The sequence below is a fragment of the Lipotes vexillifer genome, unplaced genomic scaffold (assembly GCF_000442215.2).
Source record: "Lipotes vexillifer unplaced genomic scaffold, Lipotes_vexillifer_v1.1 scaffold2476, whole genome shotgun sequence".
Lineage (NCBI taxonomy): Eukaryota > Metazoa > Chordata > Mammalia > Artiodactyla > Lipotidae > Lipotes > Lipotes vexillifer.
The window spans coordinates 56,126-68,189 of record NW_006794618.1 but is presented as its reverse complement, the minus strand read 5'-3'; the positions used below and the strand labels follow the sequence as shown (position 1 = coordinate 68,189).

At 40.8% G+C, this 12,064-nt stretch overlaps 1 protein-coding gene across 1 annotated transcript in view; it reads left to right on the top strand.

The window, feature by feature from the left end:
* GLRX3 (glutaredoxin 3) overlaps positions 1-12,064 on the top strand; it is a 31,823-nt gene that overhangs the window by 13,113 nt on the left and 6,646 nt on the right. Inside the window, exons 3-8 of the mRNA XM_007467300.1 lie at positions 1,256-1,330; positions 2,045-2,246; positions 7,131-7,303; positions 7,542-7,603; positions 9,759-9,816; positions 11,011-11,063. Coding sequence (XP_007467362.1) covers positions 1,256-1,330; positions 2,045-2,246; positions 7,131-7,303; positions 7,542-7,603; positions 9,759-9,816; positions 11,011-11,063 — 623 coding nt within the window. The remainder of the gene's footprint in view (positions 1-1,255; positions 1,331-2,044; positions 2,247-7,130; positions 7,304-7,541; positions 7,604-9,758; positions 9,817-11,010; positions 11,064-12,064) is intronic.

The window sequence follows — 12,064 nt, the reverse complement described above, 5'->3', positions numbered from 1 at the left end:
AGAGTGTCTTCTAAATAGCTGTCTCCGAATGCTTTACCTTCTCTTTGTTCTTTTTTCAGTTTTACTGTACATTTGACATCGACTTTAAAATGTATATAATTTTTCACATTGGAGAATGAAAATAATTTAAAATATTGTTTCAAAAGGGTGTTGTAAAGAAACGAGAATTAAGGTGGTAAGAGAGCACCCAAGGGCGTATGGGCTGGAGACACACGCCAAAGACAGATGGCTGCTTCCCGCTTTGTCACTGCCGCCCGTTTGATGGGCTAGGGCTCCAGACAAAAATAGTGTCTCCAGCCCGGTGGGGGTCTTTCACTCCTGAAAGAATGCAGTGTATATAGTTTAAACTCTTGAGCAGTAGAATTTATTAATAAATTTTATTTCCTGCAGGTGTAGTGTGAATTTAGATTTTTATTGGTTTTCAGAGTTTATATTACATTGACAGTCCCCTGAGGGAAAGATACAATGTATCTCAGTTTTTCTCAAAGTATACAGTTTAGAAAGTCCAAGTAAAAAGCTTGAGGTAATTGTGTTCTAATTGTTTAGAAAGGACGTTACTAAATACTGTTTAAGTTTATGTATCAGATACCACATCAGATCTTGTTGAAGGGCTTCAAGGAAATTATCGAATACAATGTGGTCATCTTATTTAAAATGCATTTAAATGTATGAATAGACCCAGAAGCAAGTAACCTAGCAAGGTATCTGCTTTGGGCCCAATAGCCTTGCAGGAGTTAAAAGTAAAATTTATCAGACATCAATAGTTTATTGAAGAAATACTCCCTTTTGCTTCATAATTTGCAGAAGGCTGCAACTGTCAGTCATGATGTACTGCCTCTTGAAATTAGTCAATAGAGCAAACAGCAAGAATTGCTGTGGGCAGAAAATAAGCACTGTAATCATGACATAACTGGGGTCAGTGATTTATGGATTTCAATATAGTCGTAGCTGCATATGATTGAAAATTTACTAGGTCACTAGTGCACCAAAAATTTTATTCACAGCCTCCAGGCATCTTTTGAAATGTGCAACAAAATAAAAACCTCTGAACCGGTTTTGATACTGCAGACTCAGTGGATGACATGCCAGCCCAGTGAGTCTCATTTAAATGTAAATGTGTCATAAACTTTTGTGCCATATACTCTTTAAAAAACATCAGCTACTTGAAGGGATAATGCGTGTGAAACTGATTTACATATTGAAGTAGTGAAAAAGGATCTTTTTATAATCACGCTTAAATTCTTTTATTTTAAAGTTGGAAGCTGAAGCTGTTCCTGAAGTGTCTGAAAAATACGAAATTAGCTCTGTTCCCACCTTTCTGTTTTTCAAGGTAAGAATACGATGGCAGAAGAGGTCGTCTGTGTGCAGTGGGGGCCGCGGGCTGTCTGTGCTGTTCCTTTGCCCCCTCCCCCGCTCCCTGAACATTAAGCATTTGCTTGCTCCTGGCTTTGCCCTTTCTTCTTGTAGTCTCATCGTTTGCTTGCCCTTAGGGGTCCTGGAAGAGGGGCATGGACTGTGGAGGTCCAGCCACCAGGATTGGAGAAAATTCTAGATACGTGGTTGTAAACCCAGAATGTTCCCTGAGTTGGGTCAGAAGTTGGTTGTTTGGGGTATGTGCCTGGACGTAATGAAACATCTGGCTGGTTCTGGTTTGATTAATGACTCCTTTAGGAAGTGGGTGCAAATCAGTGCTTCAGGGTACCGCTGGGTGTTAGCATGGTCCCCCAGGGACCTCATTTATACTTAAGAGTAGATTTGATCCTAGCGAGGGTGGGGAAATCCTTTCTGACCTGGTTTGAGAGGTAGTGCCGCTTTCCTAGTATGTTCCTAAAAAGGAAAAAAGAAAACAATTATTTATTTCTAAAATTGAGATGCATAGCAGGTAATCTGTAATCAGAGTTTTAAAAAACTTTTCCAGTGATAATGTTGACCTCTTTAAAAACTGGCTAGAGCTATGGATTTGTGCTTGTTGTAGTTTTAGAGCCTAAAATATAGAGATGTTGAAGAAATGCACACATACTCTAAATGACTTTTTTAACTTTAGAATTCTCAGAAAATGGACCGATTAGATGGTGCCCACGCCCCAGAGTTGACTAAAAAGGTTCAGCGACATGCGTCTAGCGGCTCCTTCCCACCCAGTGGTAATGAGCACCCAAAGGAAGACCTCAGCCTTCGCCTGAAGAAGTTAACGCATGCTGCCCGCTGCATGCTGTTCATGAAGGGAACGCCTCAGGAGCCGCGCTGCGGTAAGGGACTGCTCAGAGGATACTCACCGGGAGGGTTGCTGTTGAGGCGACGCGCTCTGTGCAGGCTGCGCCATATATCTGATACTTGTGTTCAGACACCCTTAGAAGAGGGGGAAACGTTATAACTCCCAGGAGATTCTATAATTAGGTGTGAGAACTCGTTTGCAATGTAGACTCGGAGAATGTTGGAACCAAAAGGCATCTTGGAAATCATCTGATTCAAAATCTTTGTTGTCTACTACCTAAGTCCCAGTGAAGGTGACTTGCTCGGGTCACTGGGTAGCAGAGTTGGGATTAGGTTCCGGCTGCCAGACTGCTGCTTCCATTAATGGGCTTTTGGGCTGTTCAGTTAATTTTGCTCTTAACACTTACCTCTCTTTCTTGGCAGCCTCCTTTTATTCACATAGTCCAGATTCAGCAGTTTGAAAATGTACAGAATTGCAGTAGTGTTCCTGTGTCTACCTGGTGTACTTCTGTCTTCCCTCTTGTCTCTCAACGTCTCATGACTGTATTATTCACCACTGATGTCAATTCCAATTTGTAGCTGCTCATAATTTAAAGATTCCCACTTCTGTGCCTTATAGTCACTCTTATTGTCTTACCACAGGTATGCTTGGAATTTTGTCCTTGAGTAAGTCTCAGAGTTATTTGGCCCCTCTGGTATTGGGGTTACGTTGTTTTCTTTTTACTGTGCCTTGTACAACATTATTATGCTGCATAATGGAGCATTTAATGCCTTTTGGTGATGCATGTTTGTTTCAACTGCACAGGAGGGATTTATTAAGATAGGTGGCAGGAAAGTTGAGTGTGTTATTGATGTGATTACTGCATGTCCAGTGTGACTTTATAATATAGCCAAGCTTCCAATATAAAGTTAATTGTAAATTCTTCCCTGTATAGTTAGCAAATTACATATTAAAGTATGAAAGAGTCTAGTTTTAAATGTAAAGTTTCATGAAGAATTCTATCTTAGGAAGATAAAGAAATGGTTCCTTTTTCTCTCAGTTATGCTTGAAAACTTTCCTTGCCAGTATTTCCATGTCAGATGCCTGCTGTTCGTGTATTGAAAGGCTAACTTAGTCTATACTAGAGTTAACCAAAGATAGCAACAGATAGTCTCTGTGTTTTGGTTGTTCGTTTTTAATGGATGTTGCAGCTGGTTCAGTTTCTCCCATCAGGCATGAAAATCACTTCTGGTACTTTATGTGGTGACCTAATAACAGGGACTTAAATCAGTCCAGTGGATTTTATTTAATACCTTCATTGAAGCCTGAAGTGCTATAGAGCTGGTTGTAAGATGCGGAGGAACCGGTGGGACAGGTTGTACACAGGAAGCCTGCAGTAAAACCAGTAGGGTGTTATGTCCTTTGGGAATGAGCAGTCGTGTTCTCTTAATCGTTTCTGAATAATAACCTAATGAAATTGGCAGGTGGTAAAAACTGAAGCTTAGGGAAGGTATTCTGAGTCAGCAGAGGGGAAGGTGATAGATATACTGGAAAGCCTCGCAGACTAGATGTCACGGCAGGTGAGCTGCAGTCCTAACTGCCCCTGTGCCTGCCACCTGCCTTGATAACTTGAGGTACAAATCAGTTACCTTCCGTGTGACTTCACTTCTTCTTTGGTGGTGTTGGGCGTTGGAGCCAGTCTTGGAGAGCCTTTTCAATTCAGATGTTATATGATTATTCAAATAAATTAGAATTATACTTAGGAATAATCATTTTTCTGCTTACCTTTTACTTCATTAGACTGGATTTATGATGTATTTCTAGCCATTTTTATATTAACCGTCTGAGTGGCATTTGGAAGACTGTACAAATAACGAGGTAGAATAAAAAAGAAACTTTGAAACATTTCAGAGCAATAGGAAAAAACGCTGTATTATAGACATTTAGATAAATACTTGGGGAATTAAAAAAATATTTTTAGATACATATTATAAACAGTTTCATTCCATACAAGTACTTATTTTATTGTTTATAATTTTTATAACTACACTTTAATAGGCTTTTCTGTTTCCCAGTATTTTGGTTTCTGTTACATCATGTCTTTCTATCACATATAGTAAATAGATTATTTTAGAGTTTTGGTATTCTTTGAAAAAACATCTACTTAAGGATTAATTGGGAGTCTTTTATTGTGACTGTGCCCTGCTGCTTCCTTCACTGATGCTGCTCTGATTCTGTTTGTCCTTTTCTGTGTGCACTGCTACACAAACAGTCTTTATCTTCAAACTGTTCTTTTACAGGAATGTACACGACTTTCACCCTCTTCCTTTCTGAGCCTGTTTAGTGGACAATTGTTTTTGCTTTTCTGGTGGTATGTTAGAGATGAGGCGTAGGCAAAGCCTCCTTTATAAAAGAATGGCCATCAGTGCTGAGCTCAAGTGGCTGGTATTTCCATATTTTGCACAGAATTCACTTTGAAAGCACTACCGTCAGTAACATGCATTACTCCCTTTGGATGCCCTTTGTGGAGTAGAGCTACACTTGACTTTTCATTAGTGGGCCCCCACCTTGCTTTCAGTTAATCAGGAAAACATGAATGAATAACATTTAAATTTTGCATCAAGGAGACCTTGAAAGCCGTTTCAGGGTCTGCCCTGGAATCTACTTGGACTCAGCCCAGCCCCTGCACATTACACATCTCTGTCTTCTCGACTTTCACTTTTGGGCTCTACCTAGAGAATGGTATGGTGTATTAGGAGCCTGACATGTTGATAGGGTCTCAGTCGTCAAAGAATTAGATTATCCTTATTCTGTGCTGCTCAGGAGGACAGGAAAGAGAGGGCTCTCATGTTTTAGGATGATTTTCAAGAAGAGCTGAGATGTACATCTTTTTAAACAGAATGATAAATCCTTCAACATGCAGGTTAATCAAGTTATTTGGGAATTCTTGTATCTATTTGTGCTAACAAAGCTTTTAGCAAAGCAAAAGGTGTTTGAAACACAGTGCAGAAATTTCTTCTGCAGTGAGAGTCATCTAACTGTTTTACTTTTTAAATCAGACACAAAAACATTGCAGGTTCCACAGTGTTCTTTAGGGTCTTGTTGTTGTTACGTAGTGGGACAGTTAGGCTCCTTATTCATGTCTTCCGTCATGAGCAGAAATGATTGTGGGTAGAAATGGTGGTTCTGGGACAGTTAAACGTGGTTTTTCTACTTTTAAATATTTTTATTGCATGCATGCATTTTTCCTAAAAAAAGTGGGAGTAAACATTTTGTTGTTAGAATAAAGCCTTCTCACTATTTTATCCTTAAGCATAACATTCCAGTCTGCCTCTTTAACCCTTAAAAATGAAACTCTACCAATCAATCTTTCTAGTCTGCATGTAATTGCCTAAAGCAAAAATAAAGCTTTTTCTTAGCCAGTTACAGTAGAAATGAGTTAATATATTGGCAACAGAATAACTATCAGCAATCAGCCGTTAGCTGTTTACTAATGAACTCCCAGATGAATGAAAAATTTCAGAATCAGTGTTTCACTTCAGGCTGTACATGAACTTAACACTTCAGTTGTAGGAAAAGCAACTTACGTGCTTTACAGATAAATACTGGCACTTCATTCATCTCAACGAACGGCAGATCTAAAACTGCCTGGAGCCAGTAATAGATCCATGTTTTAATAGTAAAAGTGCTTTTTGCATGACATCAGGTAAAGCCTATTCATACAATTAATTTTATACTGAATTTCATGGTTTGATTTTATTTAAAAATAATTGCAGATGCTGTTAAATCTTCCAGGAATTTTGAATCTGAAGGTTATTTTCCAGCGGATTACGACTGTTTGAAAAGAAGAATGATGGAATGTGAAAGAGTACAGAGTATTGAAAAACAATCGGGAAGAATTAGCTTATAGAAAGAAAAATAGTCTTTTCAGACAAGACTAATAGGTTTATAAAAGACTGATATTCACACTCTTATTCTTCAGTACTAATGTCATAATAAGAAAATGATGTCAAAAAAGTACAGAACAAAGAAAAAGTATAATAAAGTCATGGAACGTAAGATTGTCACTACAGTGAGGTTAAAAAAAAATCACATTACATACTTTGGGGAATATAAATAGTTTTAGAAAAGAAACTGTCAGGTTATGACACCAGATGAGAAAGAATACCAGCAGTCTGCTGACAGTTCGTATATAACAACAGAGAAGATAGCTTTGGAATTCAGTGTGCTGCTTTATCCAGTTTAGACGAAAAGAGAACACACTGCTGCTTGACTTTTAATTTATTCTGTTCAGGGATGTGATGAAAGTTGAGAACTGCTGAAACGGGCACACAGGAAGTAGTAAACGGGCAGTAGAAAGCAAACAGGGTTGGGTCTCCAAGTACGGTCAAGTGCTAGTTAAAAATAACAATTGTAGAGTTTCTTCCTCCACCCAGTGTTGATTCTCATAGATTCACAGAACAGCAGAGCTGGGAGGGACTGTCTGGGCCTCCACGTCAGTCCCCTCCCTGATTGATGGGAAAGTGCAGGGGGGCAGAGGTGGCTGTCCAGGCCTGAACTGTGCCTCCCCTTGGTGAATGGAGCCGGTGCTGGGGCTTGAGGTCTCTGCTTTTTGGCCAGTACTGTTTTTCCTACAACAAAAATACCTAATATTGAAGAGGAACTTCGATAAATAAACATACTTTGTTTTTGTTTGTTTGTTTAAACTCATGATACCTTAAAAAGTTAAGCCACACCTGAACATGTGATGTGGTTCAAGGTCAGAGAGGGGGTTCTTGGAGTTTGCTTCCTCATTACATACTATTCAGCCATGCTATTAAATCATTGGTAAAACAGAGGCAGACCTCTATGTCCAGTAGATAATATGTAATCTGAATTGATTTAAAATTGTGTGTATTTGAGAGAAATTAAGTTCTTGATGTTCTTTTTCTGTATGCAGGTTTCAGCAAGCAGGTGGTGGAAATTCTTAACAAGCATAATGTTCAGTTTAGCAGCTTCGATGTCCTCTCAGATGAAGAAGTTCGTCAGGGCCTCAAAACCTACTCCAACTGGCCCACCTACCCCCAGCTCTATGTTTCTGGAGAGCTCATAGGAGGACTTGATATAATTAAGGTTAGACTGGAGAAGACGAGACCTTGTAAAGAATTTTCGTACTTAAGCGTACCTTTATGAGTGCTGTGTTAAATCTAAAGCATACATTTCTTAAGGTTCTACCTTTATGAATATGAATCTGAAATAAATACAAAGTATTTCTGATGAGGTGATTCTTTAATATTTTATATTATGGCATGACCAAGGAGATTTATGTTATAATAAATGTTTCTTAAACTTACATGTATGTTTATTTTAGGAGCTAGAAGCATCTAAAGAACTAGATACAATTTGCCCCAAAGCCCCCAAGTTAGAGGAAAGGTAAGCGTTTTAAAAGTTTCAGTCTGCTATTATTTTAAAAACATTTTTAAATTTTCAGTTTTTGCATTACTCTTTCTATGTAGAAATCAGAGATTTGCTTTTGTGTGCCAAAGTCATAACTGTGTCATTTGCAAACTAGTCACGCAGACTTGGGAAGGTCTGATTTGGATTGGAGAAAATTCTGTACCAATTTAATGGTTATGTGGAGGCTAGTCTTTGTTTTATAGAAATGTTATTGTCACCATGGAACAACCAGATTTTAGTTCTCTCCATTTCGGAGCTGGGATCCAGTTGTCTTGGTGTTCAGGTTTTAGTAGCGGTTCCTGCTCACAGCCTAAAGCTGGCTTGCTTGTGTTTTCTTCTGTTGCTGTCACTATCCTGGTAGAACACTGTGAAAAATGGTTGAGTATGGAAAGCAGATGCTGTGCATGGAGTTCGTGTATAAACACTTGGGGGATTTCTCACTGCCTTTTGAAGAACTGTGGTAATTAAAAAATTCGAGGAGATTTTAGAGCTGTAAAATCTCTTAGTTTTATGAAGGATCTCAATCTGCTTTCAGAGACTTTATCTTACAGAAAGTTTGGGCTTTGGCCAGTAGGAAGACTTAAAGTTAGGATTTTAAATGTAATAAATACTAATTAACGTAGAGGATTAAAAAGCAATTTATTTTGAAACACAGCATATCAGCCACTCCGAGTCGGGGCTTGACTTTGTAAGGTGAAACTTCCTGTTGTAATTTTCGTATCATTTAACATTTTGAGATTTTCTAAGAGCGTTTAATAATAAACACCCGCATTTGTTTGTTTCTGATTCACGAAGTAGTCCTCATAGTTGGCGTATATGTCGAGCTGCCCTGTAAGTGCCGCATTGTCTCACATGATTGGCGCCTTTACTGCCTTGTGGGTACAAAGTGCTGCCCCTGGGTCCTTTGATGCTCTGGTGTCTCCAGTTGGGTTTCTGCTGTGCGGCCTGGCGGCCATGGAGGCTGTGTGGCCTCAGAAGACTGCTGTGCTTTTTCTAGTTTCTTTTTACAGATACACTTGTATTTGCTTTCTGTTTATTTTCCTCTGTGTTGAATACACTTGTGCTGTTGTTTTTGTCCCTGTCTTCATCAGACCTTCTCTCTCTTTTCCTGATGTGCTGCATTTGTATCTCCTGTGGTTTCAGACACCAGAAGATAACTGGCTAGAATTACATAGAAAGTAATATCCAGTATATTTTGAGTAAAAATTTAAAGGGCTCCTGGAAAGCAGAGTGCAGGAGCCTGAGTTCCTGGGCTTGGCCATGTGTCTGTGGGTGGGACAGAGGGGCCTGTTTGGTTCCCTGGATCCCGGTAGTTGGGTCTCCAGGTGCGTGATTGGGGTCTTTCTGAGAATTAGCTGATTGTGCCACATGAGCGTGTATGTGACGTAGCTTTGTGCATGGTTGGTGTGTCTCGTTTGTGGCTCCTGTTTTCTCTGAGGAGATTCGGAGCCGTGAATGGCCCAGAGCACGTGGCAGGAGAGCACGGCGCTGTGAGCACCGCTGTCCGCTGGGGCCCAGCGGCCCCTTAGCCGCCCGCTGTCCTGCCGCGCTGCGGGCTGTTGCTGAGAGTGGTTACTGGGCTGCAGGCCGCATTCCTGACAGCAGTTAGATCATGAGGTTTGAAAGATGGCATGAAGTACCAAACATGAAGTCAAGACGAGAGCATTTGATCTCAGCAGCGGGCGTTGGTTGCGGCTCCAAGATTTAGCGCTTCTCCCCCCGGCTGGGACCTTGTGGGCGTGAAGAGTGTAGAGCCACGCGGGCCTCATGATGGGAAAGGGACACACACGTCTAGTTCTGGAAATTCTGGGTGTGCTCAGTCTGTAGGTCCCTTACTGAACAATTCCTTACTGAGTTGGTTATTATTATTTTTTTAGTTCTGTGAGCTGATGGGCTTAAATTGCAACTTGAAGGCACACTCATTGCCCTGAAAAGCCATATTGTGTTTTACAGTGGCTCAGGGAGACAGTGAAATAAAGGAAAATGTCAGTGCATTTGCTTGTTTAATGCCACTCAAAGCTGTGGACTCTCATCCTGCTGTCCCTCAAAGATGTACGCTGCTCATGAAGCGGAGTGAAAGTGGTGTTTAATAATTTAGCTGAGCCGTTTTATATCAATTTTCTCTCTTCAGGCTCAAAGTACTGACAAATAAAGCTTCTGTGATGCTCTTTATGAAAGGAAACAAACAGGTAAAGAACTCAAAAATGGTTTTATTTTTAATTTCTTTTGATGTTACCTGCAGCGAGGGGACACTTAAATCTTTTTTTCCTGGCTTTAGCTAATGAAGCTGCAGTGGTAGCAGGAAGTTATCCAGGCCTCAGTTGGTGCTTATGGAGATCAAACAAAGTGATCTACATTTTGCTTGACTTTATCATCAAATCTCAGTGGGGTGCATTTCTTCCTGCTGCCAAACTTTGTCAGCTAACGTGGTCAGCACTGTTAACACTGGACTGGTTCTGTTAGCTGCTGTTGACTCCTGGAGTGTGCAGTTTGGTTCTCTACTTCCCGAGTTATACCTTTTTTTTTTTTCTTCTTGGTGGTTATTTCAAGCAGATTTTTATCCTTTTTTTCCTGGAAGCCCAGGAAGTATGCATAAATTCTGGGAACAGAATCATTAGTGCAGTTAAGGTGTTTATGTGGTGCCAGGTCTTTCCCAAAGGATTGGGAATTGGAATCCTGGGGCGTGAAAAAAACTGTAAGATTTTTCCATAACCTCAGAAAAGTTTGGTGCTCTATAGTGTAAAGGTAGATTTAAAAAGTGGGAGGGCTTCCCTGGTGGCGCAGTGCTTGAGAGTCCGCCTGCCGATGCAGGAGACGCGGGTTCGTGCCCCGTTTCGGGAAGATCCCACATGCCGCGGAGCGGCTGGGCCCGTGAGCCATGGCCACTGAGCCTGCGCGTCCGGAGCCTGTGCTCCGCAAATGGGAGAGGCCACAACAGTGAGAGGCCCGCATAACGCAAGAAAAAAAAAAAAAAAAAAAGTGGGAGTAGAAGTCCAGTTGGGAGTAGGAAAACAACGACCCTAATCATTGCAGAAAGGTGGAGTTGAGGCCGTCTGCGTGAAATAGAGAAGGGGCAGCAGAAGCCTCAGGGTTTAACTCAGGACCTTTCTGACCACAAAGGTTATAATGTTAGAGCGCGGGTCATCTCCAGTGGTTACAAACCGAGGTAAGTCTAGGGGCCGTGCGTCTCGGACGACGTCTGGCTGGGTCAGTCCTGAAGGTGCAGGTCTCATTCCTCTGACGGCTCTTGATGTGAAGAGGCCCCGGGAGGTGGCTGCCTTCTGCAGGTGCTGTCCCCCTTGACAGAGCATTAGATGCAGCCATGCTAATGGGCTGTGTGGGAAATGCAGTGCACCCTAAAATTGTTTTTTTTCTAAATTTAGGAAGCTAAGTGTGGCTTCAGCAGACAGATTCTGGAAATACTAAATAGTACTGGGTAAGTAAATCTTGTTTTCAAATGGTATATTTTAAGAAATTCTAACTTTTCAGTTCTGCCACTGATGCTTAAGTTGTTATATCTGTTCATATATTTTTATTTCTTTATTTTTGCTCTAACGTTTTGCAAATGCTTTAGCTTAGACCACAGTAGAATTTTCTGGCCAGTGTCCAACCTATCGGTAACATACAGGAGGTATTCTGGCAGTCATCAGAATAACTCTTTGTCTCCTTTTTTTTCCCCCAGAGGAAAGTTGATAACTGAGTTCTTACCATGCATAAAGATATTTTAGGGAAAGTGTATTATAGGTTTTTAATTTTCTTTAAAAAAATATTCTAGTTTCCAAATAGTTCATGAAACTGACAGGATACATATTGAGATCCATTGTCTGGATCTGAGAAATAGGGTAAATTAAATTGCAGAGCTCATGCTTTTGCTCTCCTTAGTGATGGAGCTGCCAGGTAAGAAAATTGTAATTGAGTTTTGTGGTTAAAAACCAAACCACTTGGGACTTCCCTGGTGGCGCAGTGGTTAAGAATCCGCCTGCCAGTGCAGGGGACACGGGTTCGAGCCCTGGTCTGGGAAGGTATCACAGGCCACGGAGCAGCTAAGCCCATGAGCCACAACTACTGAGCCTGCGCTCTAGAGCCTGCCATGTGCCACAACTACTGAGCCCACGTGCCACAACTACTGAAGCCCACACGCCTAGAGCCTGTGCTCCGCAACGAAGAGTAGCCCCTGCTCGCTGCAGCTAGAGAAAGCCCGTGCGCAGCAACGAAGACCCAACGCAGCCAGAAATAAATTAATAAAATAAATAAATTTATTAAAAGATAAACGAAAACAAAGAAAACACCAAACCACTTGTTTGGAGATACTTAGCACATGTTCTATGGGGATGTCAAATGTTTCTGCTTATCTTTCTTCCTTATTATTTCTCACTTGCTTCTTTTCAATATTGTAAGGATTCTAACCATAGCTTTTTTTTTTTTTTTTTTTTTTTT